This window comes from Trichosurus vulpecula, chromosome 6, assembly GCF_011100635.1.
Source record: "Trichosurus vulpecula isolate mTriVul1 chromosome 6, mTriVul1.pri, whole genome shotgun sequence".
NCBI lineage: Eukaryota > Metazoa > Chordata > Mammalia > Diprotodontia > Phalangeridae > Trichosurus > Trichosurus vulpecula.
The window spans coordinates 216,783,825-216,804,241 of record NC_050578.1 but is presented as its reverse complement, the minus strand read 5'-3'; the positions used below and the strand labels follow the sequence as shown (position 1 = coordinate 216,804,241).

Here is a 20,417-nt window from a genome sequence, read left to right as displayed (position 1 = left end):
CCCGCAGCAGAAGGGACAGAGGTTAGACATCAGGGAGGACTTGACAGCACTGGGGAATGGGGATCTATGTGGGGAGACCCTGGAACTGGCTTGGCTAAAACCAGGAGTAGGGACCCCTCTTCCTCCAAGAGCTTGGAGTAGTAAGGGGGAGGGCTAGGGCTAGGGAACGGAAGGTCTTGGAAAGGAAGAGGTTCTGCAAAGGACTAAGGAGAGATGGAATGTTTATCAGCGTGGGGGCGGAGCCTGTGCCCCATGATGGACAGGAATTGTCAGGGGATAGAACCTATCAAGGATCGGTAGGCGGACTTGTCAGGGGACCTAGTGGGCGGGGTTTGTTTGAAAGGGACGCTTCCCCATGTTTGGTAATGTGGGTAATGTTTGGTAACCTATAAGGGACTGTCTGAAGAGGGCCTATCAGGGAGCGGGGGCGGAGCTGATTGGTGGGCCACGCCCCCATCGCGGGTGCTGCCGGGAAAGAGGCGGGATGATGGACCCGGTACTCTACGTAGTGGCTGCGGTGCTGCTTGTTGCTCTTATCATTTTTGTAACCCGCGTCCGGGAACAGGCGGCAGCAGGTAGGAGACACCGCCAGCGCCCTGGGGCTTTGGGACTTCCCCTCAGCTAGTCTCCTTCTTGGGCTCGCTGGCCCCCTCAGGCCTCTGAAGAGTTCCGAACTCGTAGCTGTGACGTGTTTCCGGCCCTGGCGAAACAAACTACAACTCCCGGCATGTAGTGCGGCCAGGCCGGAAGACCTGGGGGGCCTAGCGCACTCCCCGCCCATTGGCTTTTTCTGTCTCCTGATTGGCTGAGAGCTGATCTGGTCTGGCCAGGTACTTGTGCACGTGGGGTCTCGGTTGTTCTTGGCCGAGTTCCGGGTTAGCTACCTGTCTATTCCCGGGTGGAGGCCGCGGGGGTTAAGTACGTCCAAACCCTTTCCTAACTCTGGTGCCTTCCCTCATACGCCCTCAACTGCCTCACGAGGCTGCGGCACACCCCTCTCCCCATTTTATTGATCCGCAGACTGAGGACCCCGTAAGGGGTGATAATCTGCCCGGCCGTAAGTCCCCAGTCCTTCCTCTGCCCCTCCACCGACATCTTTCCGTGTAATCCCAGACTGCTTTTAGCACATCACCCCGAAACCCCACTGGCCTCTCAAACACTATCCATCAACCTCACCCCCCCCCCCCCGAAACCTGCTCTTGCTTCTGACCCCGCTGTTTTTCTCTATGGCATCACTATTCAGCCTGTCTCCCGTTCTGATAAGCTTATCTTTAAATATACCTTCTCCCATTGACCAAGGCTGTTGCATCCGTGCAAAATCTCTTAGCTTTCTTCTCTCTATCTATCCTCACTGCCACCATCTAGTTCAGCCTCTTTCTAGGTCTGCCTGCCACAGTCCATCCTTCCTAGGTCCTTCCACCTCTTCAAAGGTTTACCGTGGTTCCTGTGCCCTTCTGGCTCCAGCATCCAAGGCTCATCACAGCCGGGTGCTAATCTTCTTTTCCATCCTTGCTGTGTTATTCCCTTCTTTCAAAACCAAACTGGGTGACTCACTGTCTCTCTTTTAAAGCCCATCTCAACACCCTTCCTGACTCTCTCATAGGCAACAATTTCCCCTTCCTTCCCCCAGGACATATGTCACTAATGCACTTACCAGTAACATTGTATTTTAGTTACCTGTGTTTGTGCCATTACAAGATTATAAGTTTCATGCAGGCAAGAGCTATACAAAAATCGGCACTGTGTCTCCCCTGCTGCCTGGCCCTGTGTTCTTTAATGCCTGTTTCTTCATTGGTTAAGTGTGATGATGTATATAAAGCACTCTGGGAAATCCTCAATCCTCGCGAGCATGTAAGCAGTGATGATTGTTATTGCAGACCCTCTCAGCAGGGATTTCTCTCCCTCCTCCCTCCCCACAGAGAACCACAGCCCGAAGACATTCAGATCATCGTCCAGTTCCCAGAGTATAGGAGTGTTCTGGCTAATGGGGACCAGCAGAGAAATATTAGGAAAGCGTGTGCCTTTTACACACATATATTTGAATTCCTTTCTTTACATTTGGCTTGCCTTTTACATGCATATACACACACGATATACATATACACACATACACAATATACTCACATACATGTACAACATACATGTATATGCGTATACACACATACATACACAATATGCATATACATATATATATATACACACACACAAACCTCCATTCCTTAATTTTTACGTGATACACATAAGAGAATCATTAAACCATTATTCTTTCCCTCATCCATACATGGACCCCTGCACAGGCATTTGTCTTTCTCATTCCTCCCTCTGTTACACATATACCAATGACCATTTTATGTCATACAGACACAGATTCCTTCCAGATACACACAGAGGAGTTCCCTCTCCCAGCCCCCTTCCACATACATACGCACTCCCTGGAACTTCCACGGCCCCATCCTGAGCTCCCACATTCTTGTGCGGTTGTATCTTCCTGACTTATTTGGGCTCCCTTTGACAGCTGTCATTGTCCAGCATTCCAGGGATCATTCCTTTCTCACTCTCCCTCCTAAGACTCCTCATCCTTTGTGAGTCAGATGAACCTTGGCCTGATAGTACCCACTCCCCCTGCCTCCCCCCAACCACCACCAGGCTCTTGTTGGGAGAGTGAACAGTGTATTTTGCTGCTTTCATTTTGAGCCTTGAGGGTAGCTAGGAACTGAGGGAGTTGGGTAGGTGGGTAAAGGCAGAGTGGTAGGAGGTGGGCGGCAGTCACTCTGCAAGGCTTCATGCGAATCTCACGTTTATATAACAGTTCCTCCTGGCACTGCCTGAGTGGGGGCAGCCAGGCCTCCTCTTTACTCCTTTCCTCTTCCCCACCCAGGCCTGTTTCAGCATTGGACTTCTTAGATATCCAAATTTGTCCCCCTTTCCTAAGTATGGCCTCACCACAGTCTTCTGGGCCTCTAGCAGCACCAACCCAATGCTTCTACCCACTCCATAGTGTGCACCCCCACCTCCTTTTCCTTCCTACCCAGGAGACAGGCCCCAACACATGGAAGACCTCTCTGAGTACACATTGTTCTGTCAGGGCATGTGACAGAGTAGGAATGGCCCCTTGCTCCCTGTCTAAAGCAAGAAGACCCTTTCCTGCTTTGTGTTAACCACTGGTTATCTGTCATCAAGTTGGGCTTACCAGGACGATCCGTCTGGCTTCCTCTGAGATGGGGTCCAGATCTCTATAAGTTCCTTGTAAAGCCAAGTAACCCATGTGTGAGGTAGAGGGAGTGGTCGGTAACACCATCTGCAGGCCTTGGGATGGGATGGGGGCGTGGGGTCAGGGCTGTCAGAAGAAGAGCAGATATAAGACTTAGCTTCAGGAAGCTCACGGTCTGTGGGAGACAAAAAGAACAGACCCACGCCCTGACTTCAGAGCAGTGATCCGGACTGTTTTGGTCAGGCACTCTTGTCACTGTAAAATTTTGAGCCTGAGCTGCCAGCATCTGAACATTTATAAATTATATGGCTCTGCTGTTATCCTAATACATTTTTGTATGTTGTAAAAATTACGCAAAAGTAGAAATTTAAGATAGATAAGATAAAGATGAAATCAGCTGTTTTTATTTACTTCATTAACAATACAAAAAAAATCTTTTTGCTTGTGAGAGCAATGTGGACACACCTCATCATTTTTGAAAAAACTCCTGTGAATATCTTGGAGATTGGGCAGAGCTGGCCTAAGATAATAGCAATTTATTGTCCCCCAGACTTGATCAATCTTGCTAGCAATGAATTGCTTTTTTAAAAAAATAATATTTTCTTACTGAAAAATATGCCATATTCTCATCAAACAGTAGGGTATAATTTTTGAGCCGGACTCCGGTTTCTCAGGGCATAGAGTTACCATGCTCAGTCAGTGAATTGTCTCTGATTTCAGCTCCGCAGAGAGGTGCAAATCCATCCATTTCTCTTTCTTTACGTGACTGGGGTCATTGATAGTACTCCGTTTTAATTGCCTGTTAACATTTGGCTGTTTGAGTTGGATTTGTATGATAGTGAGGCACAGCAAGAAAGGGGCGTGATGTAAAATGGTGACGAGCATATGGAAAGGAGCCAGCTTGTGAAAGGCATGAAATGCCAACCCAGGAGTTGCTGTTTGTTCCCAGAGGGACTAGAGAGACCCTAGAGTTTGAGTCGAGGAGTGATGCGGGCAGATCTGAGCGCTTGTGGGAAAGGTGGATTGGAGAGGAGAGGAAGCTGAGGAATGTCTGGAGGCTATTCCCATGGTTCAGGCAGGAGGCAGTGAGGGCCTGCCCTAGGGGCCAGCTAGGGGCCAGCTGTGTTACCTGGTCAGGTGGTGAGGGGCCCATACCTTGTGGAGCTTGCACAGCCCCGGGAGGCATGGAGTAGTGCAGTGTGGGGCTATCCTGAGGAAGGAGTAAGTATGGCTGTCTAGGAGCTCAGCTCTATATGTGGGCTGTCTCTGGGAGGATGCATCACAGGCCCTTGTTCCTACTTTACATTTGGTTGATCACACATCCCATGGGGATGTTGCCAGGGTCCATGGAGACTTATTGGTCCAGAGGGATGAGACTCATGTATCTAAAATGCCAAGAAAACAATCAGAGGCCATATTCCTTGACTTGGTAGCTCAGATCAGAGGCACCCTAGGAGCTCACGATGGAGAGAATACCATGGGGAGCTGGATCGGTAGGGTGAGACTATTGGAGGAGGGAAGGCATAGCCTGGGCCTTTGTGAAGGATCATTGGCAAGAGAGGAGTGCCATTCCTGGCATGAGGGGTCACCATAGGGAAAGGGGGAACAGGAAGAGATGGTCCTGGCAGAGGGGAGCTGTGTGATGAGGCCCCAAAGGAATGGCAGAATCAGGAGTCCAGATTTGATCCTGTGGCTGGTGAGGAGCTGTTGGACTTTTAGGGGCAGGAGGATATTGAGGTGTTGTGAGAATAAAGATCCCAGGTGTGTAGAGGGGGTGGGGGTGGGTAGGGAGTAGACACCTAGGTGATAGGCCCCTTCTGTGAACTGGACTTCTTCCCCTTGAGCCGACCTCAGGAAATCTGCTGTATGTGCTGCTGGGTTTAGCAAGGGTGCATTGAGATCCCTAATCACTAGGCCTTCTCTCCTTTCCTTTCCACAGCAGATCAGGAGCATCAGCGCAATGTGGAGGCGGCAGCAGCTGTCAGGGGGCCACGGCCCCAGCTTCTTGGACATGAAAATGAGAGGGCTGAAGGGAGGCCCCGACGCCGGCGAGACATGGGGAGCAGGCTTCAGGCCCAGCGCCGGGCACAGCGGGCTGAGGAAGAGGATGAGGAAGTGATAGAAGGTGACGGATGTACCAGTCCTCTGTCTTGTCTCTTTCTTTTCATCCCCAGTGCTAAGCACAGTACCTGGCACACAGGATGCTCTCAGTAGGTGTTTGTTGACTGACTGACTCACTCTGGAGCTCATCTCTGAGGCCAGAAGGGACCCAGCCCTGGGTAAGGTCTGTTACACAAAGGCTTCCAGGAGGAGAGGGGCTCAGAGGGAGATTGGGGATCTCCTGGGAAGGGGAGCAGATGGACCCACCTGGAACAGAAACTAATAGCTGAGGAGCTAAGGGAGTAGGGGCATTATATGTAGGGGGCAATGGGAGGCCAGGATGGGAAGGGGTGGCTGGGGACCCAGAGCTGTAAGTGTGATCAAGGTTCTGAGTTGGGGAGCAGTGTCACAAGAGTGATGCCGGATTGGGGTGGGGGTTTTCATTGCCAGACTCACCCCCTTTGGTGCAACTCTCAGCTTAGAAAAGAAACTGTTCACCAGGGGTGCTTCCTCCTCAGTCACGTCTTACCAGAACACTGCCCTGTGTCCCATTCCTAGGAGGCCCTCGGTGCCCCCTGACCCCCTAGGGCTCTGGAAAAGGCCCTGGATGTTAGGTTGGGACCTCCCAGCCATTTCATAGAAGGCCTAGTCAGACTGGAGAAAAACAGCTTCCCATGGCTGTTCTGGTGTTTCATGTGACAGCTAATTGGGGACAAGAGACAAGGCTGTGGGGAGGGAGAAGCAGGTTTGAGAAGGGAAGGGTTCTCTGTGCCTTTAGTACTCTGTGCTCACTTAGTACCACTTTAGCACTTTCTGCTTTTCATCCTAAGTGAACTTTTACTAACTAGGAAGCAATTAATAAATCGAAAAGCATTTATTAAGCACCTGCCATGTTCCGATCACTATGGTAGCCCTGGGGATACAAATACAAAAGAAATGACAAAAGACAGGGTGTCCATATGTAAGTTACACCAGTACAAGGTAACTCAAGAGAGCACTACCAGTTGGAGGAATCAGGAAAGGCTTAGTTCAGACAGTGCTACTTAAACTGGTTCTTGAAAGAAGAGAGCGAGTCTCTGAAATGGAGGGAAGAAGGGAGGGCATTCCAGGCATTGAAGATGGCCAGTGCAAAAGCAAGGAGGCATGAGATGGATTGTTTTATTTGGAGGACAGAAACAGACAATGTCTGTTCTTTTCCTAGTATCCCCGCCGTGGTTCCAGGTACTGGGCCAGACCTGGAGGAGCATGGGATTTAGAGCTCAGAGATTAATGAAACTCCTTCACTTTATAGAAACAGAAACAGAGGCCCAGAGAGGTAAAGAATTTGCCCAAAGTCACACAGGTAGAAAGTAGCAGACTTGGGGCTGGAATCCCTGCCAATCTGGTGTTCTTTCCACCTAATCAGATGCTTTATCTAGATTTTTAGCAAAAACTTATTGATGAATCAGTCTTTTATCCTACATGATCTTTGGGATCCTTATACTAGACCTGTGAGATAGGTAGGACTTTTTATCCTTAATATGCACATGAGGGAACAGGCGGTGGCCCAGTGAGTAAAATGAGTAAACCCTCAAAAGCCCTCGAGCAGTCACAGGTTATGTTGGCAGGGCTTTGGCCCCAGAACAAGAAAGTGTCCTGTCACTCTGTGACCGAAGGTTGGGCTGAAACTGGTGACCCTGTGTAGTTCCTGTCCAGCCCACATGTGGGGCTTCCTCCTTTTGGCCCCGGTGCACACCACAGGAAGCTTGTCCATCATGCCCCATCGTTCCATTCATCCTCTGAGTTGATGTCTCCACCCTGGACATCTGTATGTCTGTCTGTATGTGTAACAGAATCTGTTGCTGAATGGGCTCCCTGAAGGCAGGGCCCTGGGTCCATGGACTGTTTCAGGAAAAGACCCACCCATACCTTTTGCTAAAACACTTTCTGCTGTGGCCTCCATTGTCTTCCTCTGACCATATCTAGCCCAGGAAGAAGAAAGTGGTGATGAACTCACAGAAATTCAACCATTGGGAAAAATTGGAGCCAAGAAACAAAGGAAGCTGGAAGAGAAGCAGGCCAGGAAAGCACAGCGAGAGGTGAACAGGGTGGGGCCAAAGCCAGAAGGCAGGCTGAACCCAGGGAGAGCTGGACAGACACATCTCATCATTGGCATTCTCTCCCTGACCCTGACTCTTCCCTCCTTTCCCTCGCCCTATGGTTACATATAAAATACACTGAGTTATGCCTCAGCCTTCTCATCTGGGGGATGGGCCCAATGTCCTGCCCTGTCCTGGTGGGGATGATGGGATAGGTAGATAGGCTGAGCATTGGAAACTGGAGTTCACATTGTTTTCTGTCCTTAGGCAGAAGAAGCTGAGCGAGAGGAGCGTCGTCGACTGGAATCCAAGCGGGAGGAGGAACGGAAGAAAGAGGATGAGCGACTTCGTCTAGAAGAGGAAAGGAAGGTGAGGGGCAGTGTACTCCCTTTCCCAGCAGCCGTGAGATACATAAACACCCATAGACACCTGACCTCCACCTCTGACCCTCTCAAGAAGAAGAGGCCAGAGAGTGAGGGGTTGAAGCAGTGCTGAGCTGTGCAAACTGGTGAAACCTTGTCTTTACCTGGGATGGACGTTCTTGTCTCAGTACAACTTTCTTTTTTGCCTCTGAGGATCTCTGAACTGGTGGTAACTGACTGTCCCATTGGCAGGGTCTCTCCTGTCCCCTCCGTCATCCAGCCATTCTTTCAGCAAACATGGTAGGGTGTCCATTTCCGCTCCTCCTCCCAACAGTCCCAGTGCCTGACATCTATCCAATGCTTTATGACTTACAAGGCACCTTAATCCACATTATTTCATTGGATTTTTTTTTTTTTGCAGGGGGGAAGGCAGGGCAATTGGGGTTAAGGGACTTGCCCAAGGTCACACAGCTAGTAAATGTGTCAAGTGTCTGAGGCTGGAATCTCCTGACTCCAGGGCTGGTGTTCTACTCGCTGCGCCACCTAGCTGCCCCAATCTCACTGGACACAGCCCTTTGAGATAGGTAGGGATTCTTATCTTTAGTTTGTAGATGAGGAAACTGAGGCCCAGGTTGGGTAAAGGGACTTAGCCCTCAAGAGAGCTGCAGCATTCACAGGTGGCATTAGTGGAAAATGGGGTGCAGGAAGTGATGGTTGTGTTCTCTCCTGGTAAAATATTTGAAGGACTGTTGTGTAGAAGAGTGATTAGACTTGTTTTATTTGATTGAAGAAAGCAGCACTCAGAGCATTGTGGGAGGCTATTGTAGATGCAGCTTATGGTTCAACTTAAGGAGAAAAACAGCTTCTTACCATTTGGAGCTGTCCAAAAGCGGGCAGGGCTTCCCTTTGAACTGGAGACCTTCAAGTGCTTGTGGACTTGTTGACCTTTGGATTTTTTTCTAATCCTGTGATTCCGAGACTCTGATTTGGCCAAGATCGTATGAGTAGTAAGTAGTAAAACTTTAACTAGAACTCCATTCTCTCAAGTGCTAAGTAGGAGCTGTGCTTGGAACAAAGATGAATAAGAAGTGGTCTCTTACCCACCTGCCACCCAAAGACCTCACAGTTTGGGAGCTTTATCTGTAGCTATGAAATCAGGTCTGATGGGATCAGTGCCATGAGACATATGGAGTCTTCTGAGAGTCCAGAGGAAGGAGACCTTGCTTCCAGCTAGGGAGGCTGGACGAGGCTTTACGGAGGAGGTGGCTTTTAACTGGGCCTTGAGGGATAGGAGGATTTATTTACCCTATTAAATCTGTAAAATTATTTTATAATCTGTCCTCCCACATCCCCCTCTCCATTGAACAGAAGGGAAAAAAAGAAGGAGAAAGGAAGAGGAGGAAAGAAAAAAGCCTTGTCACCACCGTGCATAGTCCAGTAAATCCCCACATTAGCCATGCCTGAAAATCTCTGTGTCTCTGCGTTTTTGGTTCATTCCCTCTCTGGCAGTAGGCGAGCATTTCGTCTTCAATCTTCTGGACTTGTGGTTTATCACTATGTTGTTCGGATTTCTATAGCCATTCAGAGTTTAGGTTTTTTTTAATAACTTTTTTGTCATTGTATAAATTGCTCTCCTAATTCTGCTCATTTTGCTCTGCTTCAGTTCATCGAGGTCTTTCCAGTTTCCTCTGAAACTGTCCGTTTTGTCATTTCTTACAACCTAATACTGTTCCATTCCATTCATATGCCACAGTTTGTTTAGCCATTCCCCAATAGGAGGACAGCCCTTTAGTTTAGATTCTTGGCTGCCACCAGAGAGACTGCTCTAAATATTTTTGTGCATGTGGGTCCTCTTTCTCCTGGCTTGATCTCCTTACAGCATAAGCCTGCTAGTTGCCATTCCTGAGTCAAAAGGTATGTACAGTTCAGTAAGTTTGGAGCATCATTCCAAATTGCTTTCCAGGATGGCTAGACCAATTGTTGGCTCCACACGCGGTGCATCGTTCCTGTTTTCCATTTGTCATTTTCCTCTTGTCATCTTTGCCAGTTTGATGAGTGCGAGGTGGAATTTCAGAGGTGTTTTCATTTGCATTTTATAGTTATTAGAGATTTATAGCTATTTTTTCCTAGTGGTTGTTGATAGCTTGGATTTTTTCCTTTGAAAACTACTTATTCCTGTTCTTTGGCTGTTAGGCAATGGCACTTTGTCTTACAAACTTAAATTAGTTCCTTACACACCTTGACTATGAGACTTTCATCAGAGATACTTGGTGCAAGAATTTCCCTGTTTCCCTTCTAGTTTTAATTATGTTTGATTTGTTTGTGCAAAAACTTTGAAATTTTATGTGATCCTCTCTAATGCTTATTTAGTCATGGACTCTCCTCGTAATTCCTTCCTTGCTCCTCTAATTTCTTTATGATGTGACCAGGTTATTTATTCGTTTGGAATTTGTCTTGGTGTATGGAGTGAGGTTTTGGTCTAAACCTAATTTTTGCCAGATTACTATCTAGTTTTCCTAGCAGATTTTGTCTAATAGTGAGTCCTTTTCCCAGTAATTGAGATCTTTGGGTTTATCAAACACTACGCTACTGTGTTGGTTTCATGTTGTATGTCATATGATCTGTTCCACTAATTGCCCTCTCTGGTTTTTCACCCAGTCCCAAATTGAATGATTACTGCTTTGTAGTGCAGTTTATGATCTGGTCCTGATAGGCCAGAATGGGTAGGACTTCAGCTTGTAGGGATGAGGAGTGGTGTCCTTAAGGATAGGTAGGCTGGTTTGATTGGAACGTAGAGTGTGAAAGAGCATGAAATGAATAAGCCTGGGAAGGTAGATGGCAGTATGCTGAAGGAGGGCCTTGAATGCCAGGCTAAAGAGTTTGGAGTTTTTCTTGAAGTTAGTGTGGAGCTGTGGTAGGTTTGGGAGCCAGAGGAGTGATGTGGTCAGAATGTGCATTAGAAAGAGGATTTGGGCAGTCATTCATCAGATAGAAGTGGAAGTAGAAGGCCAGAGGCACTTGGAGTAGTCCAGGGAAGAGACAGATTGTAGGACATAGGGCCTAAAAGAAATCTGCTTTGTTGCTGTTTGAGCTCTCTAAATCTGGCTTATAGCAGAGCGCCTCACACGTATTGAAGCATCTTAAATCACCACTCCTCCCAGACTGCATTCTGGTAGCCTGGCCTGTGTGAGGTTCACTTTCCACAGCTCTCCAGCTCCCACCTTTCCCCTTTGCACCAGCTCTTCCCTTTCGTGGAGTGCTCTTCCCTCCACCTCCCCTGCAGGCTCAGCTGTGGGGCCACACCCATGGCAGTGTGTTAGTGTCTCCATCCCAGTCCCCACTATAGGTTTGATTTACCTCTGTACATGCTATTTCCCTCTAGTGGAGTATAAGCTTCTTGAAGGCAGGAACTGCTGCTTTTGTCTTTGTGTCCCCTTGTGCCCAGCACAGGCCCAGGAACATGACAGCTTCTCAATAAATGCTTGTGGAATTGAATCAAATCCTAAATTAGAGTGGAGGCTAGGGGTGTCCAAGAAGATGGGCTGGATTCGGTGTTTGACCATAATGGGAGGGAGGGAGAAGTCCAGGCTGACTGACGTCTTGAGCCTTGGTGACCAGGAGGGTGGTGCTGCCATTGGCAGAAACCAGACCGTTTGCAGGAGAAACAGTTTTGAGGGGAAGGTGAGTTAGATTTTCAATATATTGCATATGAGGGGCTGGTTCTGGACTCATTGCACTCATCACTTTGGCCTGGAGCCTCCCTGCCCTGCCCTCATCCCAGAGAGTTGTTTGGGGAAGGGAAGGAAGCAGGAGGGAATGTCTCTGTGTCCCTCACACACAGTGGCAGCCCACGTCTGCCCACCTACCACACCAGGGAGGGCTCCTCGCTAAAGGTTAGACAATGAGTGATTAGTCATGAGGGGAGGAAGACAGACTCAAAGGCTCTTCAGAGCTTGGGAGACGTGGGCTGAGAAGTGTCTGTAGCTGCCTGGCTTGTTACATGGAGGATGATTTCTTCCCTTTGATGTCTGTGACAAAGCTGGTGACAAGCAGCCCCAGGAGCACCCGGGGGCCCTGCCCCTTGGTGATGGTTCTAATCATCCCTAACCTGATGATAGCCACCTGGCCTCAGGGAACCCCAGTGTAAGGGGGAAAGAGGACCTACGCTGGGGCAGCAGACCCTACATGGGAGTCAGCACACAAATAATCAGGAGATGGTCAAACCTAGGACGAGGATGGAGAATTAGAAGGCTAGTATGGTGGGCAAAGAGAGAGACAGAGAGATGGGGGGGGAGAGAGAGAGACAGAGAGAGACAGAGAGGGCAGAGAGAGGAGAGAGACAGAAGGGAGAGAGAGAGACAAAGAGGGCAGAGAGACAGAGATAGAGACAGGAGAGAGAGAGAGAAGGGAGACAGAGACAGAAGGGAGAGACAGAAAGATGGGGGAGAGAGAGAGGCTCTGAATTATGGTGCCTGGCAGTGGGAATGGAGAAGGAAGGAGATGTTGAAGAGACATTTTGAAGGAAATGGGGGTTGGTGCATGGATTTGGGGGGCCCGGGCTTATCACACAAGAGTCAGGAAGGAGGCAAAGAGAGTTCTTTAGTTACCTGGTATAGTTTTGAACAAGCAGGTGTCAGGAGGGAATCTCGTCAGTGCAGCTTCATTGGACGAAGGGCTGTAGGCGTCCTCCTCAGCTGTAGGAAAGAGTTGTCTGGGTTGAGATTTTTTGTGGGGGGGAGAGGGGTGGGAGATTGCTGTATATGTGGAGGTGGTGCTTCTCTCTGTCCTCTCCTTCATCTGTAGGCTGTGTGTTTTGACATGTCCCTACTGTGGCAGTGGGGCCATACTGAGTCATTGAGGCAAAGCTTGCCCTCCCAAACCGTGCCAGGAGCAGGAAGAGGGAAAGGGGCTGGGTTTCAGAGCTGCTCTGGCGAGGGGCAGGCCATGTGCTCTTAGGAAATGCATAGGGGTAGTCAAGCAGGGCCTTTGTCTCCAGAGGGAATGTTAATTAGGAAGAGAATTGACCATAGGTGTGCATCTCTGGGGCTTGATTAAGCTTCAGGGCCGATCATTCACCTTGGCGCTATGGGTTTAGAGTCAGAAAAACCTGGCTTTGAATCCCGAATCTGCTGTCTACTAGCTGTGTGATGGGCAAGCCCTTCTGGGTCTCTATTTCCTCATCTGTAAAATGAAAGGGATTGAAGGTGAGGAACCTGCAGCCTCCAGGCCACAGGTGGCCCTCTAGGTCCTCAAGTGCAGCCCTTAGTACAAACTTGGATTCAGCCTAAGGGCTGCACTTGAGGACCTAGAGGGCCACTGTGGCCTTGAGTCTGGAGGTTCCCCACCCCTGAATGATCTCCTAAGGCCCTTGCCAACTCTAACTCCTATATTCAATACTCATATATATGTGTATATACATATATGCATGTATATTTATATATATGAGGGTATATAAATGCTGATCCAGTGGACTAGGGCCTAGTGTTGGTGGAAAACCCATGTCCTGGGTAATGAGGGATGTGGGGACCCTCTCTCTTGAAGGAATGGTACTAATGTATGAGTGTTGGGGAGAGATGGGGTTAAATCCTGAAGAATGGGGCAGGTTGGGAGGGCCATATCCTGGGAGGTAGTGCTGGTCTCTGTGTTCGAGAGGGCTTGGCTCACCCATTAGGGATACTAGTCACCCTTTGAAAAGAAGGATCCCTGAGGCAGGCTGGAGGGTAGGTGAGGACCTCTGCAGAGGAGAGCCCAGCACTGCTTCCTGGAGGGGACCCTTCCTTCCCACTGCTTACAGAAATCTGAGGATTACACTGACCGTGACCTTTGGTATATTTCACACGGATATTTTGGGTTAGAAGGAGCCTACCCAGGCAGGCTGTTAGGCAGAGGGCTGTGTGCTGCAGGGTAAGCTGAATCTCGGCTTTTTGTCTGCAGGAAGCAGAGGAAAGGAAGGCCCGGGAAGAGCAGGAACAGCGTGAGCATGAGGAGTACCTGAAACTGAAGGAGGCCTTTGTAGTGGAGGAGGAGGGTGAAACGGAGACTATGACGGAGGAGCAGGTATTGGGGATCCCCTCACCAGACCTTCCGGGGGCCTGGAGGCCTGTCCCCTGGCTGTGGCTACACTAGGCCCAGGATGGGGACCAAACGGCAGCCAACAGGGGATGGGATTATCAGGAATCCAGGGGAATTGGGTCCACAAGGGCGAGCTTCTCTGACCCTGCCTGGCAGGTAGCACAGCTTCAGGGGTCAGGACACAAGAGTACCTGTTGGAGTTGGTAGAAGTGAAGCCCTGTCCTCAGATGATACAGTCTTGTCGTCAGAGGGCAGAACTGCAGACATTCTCTCCCCTCTGTCCCCTATCACCTCCTCCCCACCTCCTGTCCTTCCTGCTTTCAGAGCGGGGCTCTGGATTTGATCAGCCCATATAAGCAAGCCAACAGATGGAGAGAGGGAGCCAGGACCTCCCAGAGATTGCTCTCCTGCTGTGCCTCTGGCACTGATTAACCTGCCTGAAGTTCCCATAGGGGTGGGTGCTCCAGGTGGGAAGGTAGGCGTGAACCTGATCCGGGGCCAAGGACTGTCCTCCCGGCTTTAAGAACAAAGCCCACGGTACCAGAGCTGACCCTGCCCAAGTTCAGAGCTGTCTCTACCTGGAACAAGTTGTCTCCTGAGGGAGTGAGCTCCTGGCATTTGAGGCCAGATCTCTACTTGTCCTGGCTGTCTTACAGGGGATTCCTGTTCAGCAGGATGATGTCCAAAGGCCCTTCCAGCTCTCAACTGATGAGCTGCTTTAGGGGTCTGGGAGCCAGTTTTTTTATGTCTTTCCCCACGTCCCACTTTGTGCTGGTCAGTACTCTGAACCTTGAGTTTCTGCTGACTTAGCCCCTTCCAACAGCCAGCTCTTCTTCTCCAGAGCTTTTTGCATGCTACGAGTAGGTGGGATGGAGCCTCCTCAGGCAAGCCCCCTGACATTTGCCCCATGCCCAGCCTGTACTAACCTTTATGTCTTTATCATCCACAGTCTCGGAGCTTCCTAACTGAGTTCATCACTTACATTAAGGTAAAAAGTGTTAGGGGATGGGATCTTGGCCTGGGACTTTCAGTGTGAATTTGTGAGTGTATATGTTCGTAGCTTACTTCCCCAGAATGCTAGCAGGGTGTAGAGTGGGGGGAGAAGACACTTGAAATTTTCTTTAGGCTTTATGTCCCAACATGTAAACCTGGGAAGGCCTGCTGGCCTGTCTGCTTTCCTCACCCACACTTCCCCACCACGTGGGTACATACAGGTGCCCACAGAGCAGCAAAGGCCTTAGGACATAAAGAGAAAGCTATGGTCACATGGGCACAGTCATGCACACGTCTTTCAGAAGCTCCTCTGCTTCCCAGGTCCTTTGCCTGAGGCTGACATTCTGTTCTTTCACACAAGTCTGTGGGTTCAAGTCATCCCCTCCATCAGACCCAGAGCACCCCCAACCCTGGGTACTTCCAGGTGAAGGTAGTAAAGGAGAGGGGCGACATGGCCTCTGCCTTTGGCTAGCCCCTGGGCTGCTAGGGCCAGAGGCTTGTTCTCAGGGAGTCCCTGGTCTGAGGAGAAGGAGGAGGGGAGAACGGCTGGCATTGCTGTTGGTTGGGATGCGAGCCGTCCACATATCCCCTGAGCCTTCTGGGCCCTTTCCTTTGGAACACCAGCTTGTGGCCCCTGGAACATCCACGTTGGTTGTATAGAGATGGCCTTCCTTTTGCTGCTGAACCCCTTCCTTCCATTCCCCCTTCCTCACCTCATCCCACCCGCAGAAGGGAGAGGGGAAATTTTCAGGTACAGCTTTAAAGTGGGGGAAGCTGAAGCATCAGCAGGAACTGTGGGAGTGATGCAGAGGGAGCAGGGGGTGGCACTGAACCAGGCATTGCATAATCTACCAGCTTGCAGCCCCTGGGAATCTCAGCCCACGCCCCAGGCAATCAAGGAAGCCCATCAAGCCTTGAGTGAGTGGTGAGCCAGCCTGGCTGCCACGTGACTGACAGGTGGTTTGATTCAGGAAGGGTCGGAAGGACAGCCCACCAATGATGTCAGCCCAGGGGGAGCACCTCTCACCAGGCAGTGGGCTGCAGTGGAAAAACTACAGGCTGGAGGCAGGAGCCCTGGGTTCCAGTCCTGGCTCTGCTGCTCTCCTGTCCTGCCTGGGGACAGTTTCCCTCCTCTGGGCCTCAGTTTACCCATCCAGAAAATCATGAAATTGTACTTTATGATCTCTAAGGCCCCTTCTGTTCTGAGTCCTGTAATCCTCTGACTTACAGGTTCTTGCCTTCACCTTGTCTCTTTAAATATTTTGATAACTGTATTTCACTATAATTTGCTTTCTTGGTATTCAGTCCTATGTATTTTATGAATTTAAAAAGATGATTCTGAGAAGAGGTCCCTAGGATTTTCCAGACTATCAGAGGGGTCTGTGACCCCCAACAGGTTGTGTGAACAGTAGGGGGAAGGGCAGGGATGACAGAGGGGTCTTTGAGTACTCACTAGGGCTCTGTGGGGGAAGCATGGGCACTGCTGGAGTGCTGCTCCTTCCTGGGATAAATTCAGTGGCAGTTGCTTGGATGGGCCGAGTCCTTGGCTCACCAGAAGTGAGGCCATTCTGAGAAGATTTAGTCCCCTTTGCAACTCTTGTCATCGGCAGAAGGCTTTCCCCCCACAATTTCCTGAAACCTGATGCACCCCTGCCTCCTGGAAGCCTTCTTAGAGTGCTCAGAGGAAAGTTCACAGCCTCCCCATGTATTCCCCCAGCTTCCTTCAGTGTGGGCCTCCAACCTCGGCCCCCCCCCCACACCCAAACCTCCCTGGGCTTCCTGTAGAGTCCTGCCCTCCCAGGGTTTCTCCCAGGCCTTATGCAGCCTGTCCACTTGCCAAAGCCTCTCACTGATTCAGAGGACTTCACTGGGACTGTAGCAATCTCCTGATCTGGGCCCCACCGTTTTACAGATGAGAACTCCAGCTAGGGAAAGGAAGGGACATGTACAGGGTCTCACAGCTACAAAGAGCAAGCCTAGAATTCAAACCCACATCCTTTGACTCCAGATCTAGGGTTTCTTCAGTTTTACCATGTACTGGGCTGAGGATGGCTGGTAGTTTGTACCCACATAGGTAAGGGGAGCAGTATTTGAGGTTTTGTGTCCAGTCCTCATCTTGATGAGGCAGCATCGAAGCCTTGTCCTCAGGGAACAGTCATTCCCGGCTGTGGAGCTGTCCCTGAGAGCTCAGGTATCCCAGGACAAGACACTGACTGGCTCTTCTCCCTGCATGCAACCAGTACCTCCAACTCCTTTACCCTTTTGGCATGGCCTCAGCCAGCTAGGAGTTGGCATTTTCTCTGTGGCAAGTGCTTAATGGGAAACGAGCAATTCATAAATATTAATGCAGCCCAGAGCCCCCTCCCCTTGGGCTGACCTTTGGGGGAGTCAAGTTTCAGGCCCCAATCTTGCCCTGAGAGCTTACAGCTTCTGGGAGACCCAAGCCTTGCCTTCAGGGAGCCAACTAGTCTAGAGAAATTAAGGCATGGGGGCCCTGCTGGGACATTTCCACCCAGTCTCCCTTTGTTTCCTGACTCACGGCAATATTTCCCTGTCTACCTCTGATTTCAGGAGATTCTAAAATAGCCTTTGGTAACTTTCTCCCTCCCCTGGTCATAGAATAATTCCTTCCCCCCCACCCCGTTTTTCCCCCTCGAATTTTCGTCTCATATTTATGTTCTAGTTTTTCTCCAATTTAGCCTCCTCCAGGAAGCCTTCCCTGACCTCTTGTCAGTGACAGCTTTCCCCCTCAGACCTTACATAACATTAGAATATTTTTTTAATCTGAACTTAACAAAAACCAAATAAAATGAATATTTTCAGGATGCTACATGAAATCTCTCATACCTTATATAATACTTGATTTGTACCTTCCTGATATACTTATCTGGTAATACTTATCACACACACACACACACACACAGTCTGAACAATGTGAGGGCAGGAGCTGTGTGTGTGTCTTATCTAAAATTTGTGTCTCCTCTGACATTTAAGAAGCATTTGTTGAATGAATAAATGCACGAATGCTGCCAGTGTGAATGTCTTTAGATTTTTCAGAATGGCATTCTCTGAGGGTAGGACCTTTGCCTATATCTGTCTCTTAAATGAGAGAGAGAAAAGAGGGGGAGAAAGAAAGCAGCAGATAAGAAGTTTCAAGTGCCTCGGCCTCAGGGTTCATATGTATTTGTGTGTGTCTGACTTGCCTTTCCCCCACTTGTCTAGGCCATAAGTGATAACGTCCAGACGTATACATGTGTATGTTTGAAGTATATCTAGGGATAACCTCATGCTGTGTGCCTCGAGCTGAGGATGTTCATGGCTTGTTTCTCTCCTGTCTCTACAGCAGGCAAAAGTTGTGCTCTTGGAGGACCTAGCATCTCACGTGGGCCTGCGAACCCAGGTAGAATACAGAGCTGGCAGTGGTGGGGTTCCTGTGGCCAAGGCCAGGTGTGGGGATAGCATGGCCCAAGATCCAGACTTGGTCCTCCCCAAACCAGGGGCCTAGTCTGGATCATCTCCTAAGACCCCCCATAGCCCAAGAGAGGAAGGAGGGACAAGAAAGAAGCAGCCAAACAGCCCCCAGCTAAAGCTGCCCATCCAGTTACCCTGACAACACTGCTCCCTGTGGTACCAGTGCCTTGCCAGAGCCTCCCACTGTTCCAGTCCCTGGGAAACAGCACCATCATCACCACCACCACCACCACCACCCCCCCACTTCCATCTTCTCTAGGATAGAATGGGAAGGTCCAGACATACCGGAGCAGGGGGGATCTGGGAGAAAGGATTCTTCCCAGAGGTCCCAAGAGGGAGGGTTAGAAGCGTGAGATGATTCTTCTCCCACCTTCAAGCAGTATCCCCAGGGAATTTAGGGGATAGAGGTTACCTTCATGTGAGGGTTGACTATTCCTCACTCCTTGCTGAGGATGGTTCCTCCTCCTCCCCCACAGGACGCTATTAACCGAGTGCAGGACCTGTTGGCCGAAGGCACACTGACAGGTGCGGAATGGGATGGTACCGTGTGGATATATTTCAGATCCTGACCCTGGGTTCAGGAGCCAGTCTACATATTCAGAATTGGGGCTACCGTTGTCAAGTTTGTGGCCTCCCCATTCTGTCCAGGACACTGCTTACTTGGCTCTTGGAAGAGAGAAGGTTCATGGACAGAGGTCCCTGTCCTTGGGGAGCCATCAGCCAAGCAAGAAAGGCACAATATATGGAGAGGCACACCTGCATGCGCACGCAGGCACATAAATGCATGCATGCACATACATAAAGGTGATAGAGAAGGAAAGAAGCATTGGGAAGAAAAGAGAGGAGGAGAGGCCTGGCAGTCAGGACCTATCAGTGAAGGCTGCTGGAAGGTTGGTGGGGTGGGCATGAGAATGAGGAGGGAGGGTCTTAAAAGGGGGAGTGCGTTCATGTAGCTAGGGACATTGGTGGTGGAAGGAGCATAGGGGTCCATGTACTTGTGACACTTTTGTCTCCAGGTGTGATTGATGACCGTGGCAAGTTCATCTATATCACACCCGAGGAGATGGCAGCCGTGGCCCAGTTCATCCGCCAGCGAGGACGTGTGTCCATCTCTGAGCTTGCACAGGCCAGCAATTCCCTCATCACTCTTACCCCAGAGACTCCTGAGAAAATTCCAGCTTAGCCCTGCCCTGCTTGGTGCCCTTGGCCTTCTTTCCGATGGTGATCAATCGCCTCACAGATTAAAGAGACTGGAGCAGTGTTCAGGCCCCTGTGTCTGGGATGAAGTTGGAGGGGGATATGGGCAGGCAGGCATGCAGGCATGGCCCCCACTCAGTGATGGGAGTCTTCCAGGGAGGTGGGAAAGTCTCCAGAGAAGCCACTGGGAAGCTTCCTCTCTGTTTCAAAAGCAACAAGAGAGACCTCAGATCTTGGAAAGTGAGCCATGGTGGAGGAGAGCAAGCTCCTGCTTAACTTAAGGCAGGGTTGGGGTGGGGTGGCTCATCCAAGGTCAAGGCTGGAGCCAGAGAATCCTTTTCCTTGCGCCATACTGCCTCTCATGGAAGCTGAGAAGCCATGGCTGCCCCCTACAATTGTCATTCCCACCACATCTGGCAGAATCTAAGGCATCCATCACATGCATACCCAGTGTTCCCCTGACCTTCCTCACATTCACACCTTTGTGGGGCTTGGGGGGGCAGGCAAGGAGAGGCCATTCCGCACGTCCCCCCTCCTGCCCTCCCACAAGCCTGGGGTTCTCAGCCCAGGCTCCTTTTTGTATCCCTTGGAGAGCAGGAACATGGCTGGAGGGAGCCAAAGGCAGGCACTTGTATTGACCAAGAGCATTGGTCTGTGGGGAGCAGACAGACTGTGAGTGTGAGGCTCCCTCCGTGTGGAAGAATGGAGGAGAGGCCCACAGGATCAGGACGTGAAAAGGGTGGAGAGGAAACCCCCTTTCAGCCCTCCCCTTCCCACCCTCTTCCTTCTTCCCTAGTTCACACTGCTATCTGGCGGGGGGGGACCCAACACCCCAAGCTCTGGAGCGTTCCACGTGGCCTGGCCAAGTCTTTATCTCTTGGAGTCTCAGTTTCCTCTTCTGTAAAGTAGGGATAATGACCCTGGCACTACCCA

At 50.2% G+C, this 20,417-nt stretch overlaps 1 protein-coding gene across 2 annotated transcripts; it reads left to right on the top strand.

The window, feature by feature from the left end:
* The first annotated feature begins 456 nt into the window (after positions 1–456).
* Positions 457–19,548, top strand: DDRGK1 (DDRGK domain containing 1). 2 transcript variants are annotated; one of them, XM_036765543.1, is made up of 9 exons: positions 457–575; positions 5,154–5,336; positions 7,277–7,389; positions 7,657–7,758; positions 13,686–13,808; positions 14,773–14,811; positions 18,160–18,216; positions 18,764–18,812; positions 19,304–19,548. In XM_036765543.1, the coding sequence occupies exons 1-9, from the start codon at positions 485–487 to the stop codon at positions 19,468–19,470; spliced, it is 924 nt and encodes a 307-aa protein (XP_036621438.1). In that variant the 5' UTR covers positions 457–484; the 3' UTR covers positions 19,471–19,548. The 2 variants fall into 2 exon arrangements, with proteins under 2 accessions (XP_036621438.1, XP_036621437.1); XM_036765542.1 differs by having other exon boundaries at positions 5,151–5,336.
* Positions 19,549–20,417: the final 869 nt, after the last annotated feature.

Excerpts from the sequence above, each read along its gene's own strand:
- DDRGK1 (XM_036765542.1), top strand. The coding sequence starts at position 485 with ATGATGGACCCGGTACTCTACGTAGTGGCTGCGGTGCTGCTTGTTGCT. Across the intron at positions 576-5,150 it reads CCGGGAACAGGCGGCAGCAG|CAGATCAGGAGCATCAGCGC; the intron begins GTAGGAGACACC and ends TCCTTTCCACAG. Across the intron at positions 18,217-18,763 it reads ACGTGGGCCTGCGAACCCAG|GACGCTATTAACCGAGTGCA; the intron begins GTAGAATACAGA and ends CCTCCCCCACAG.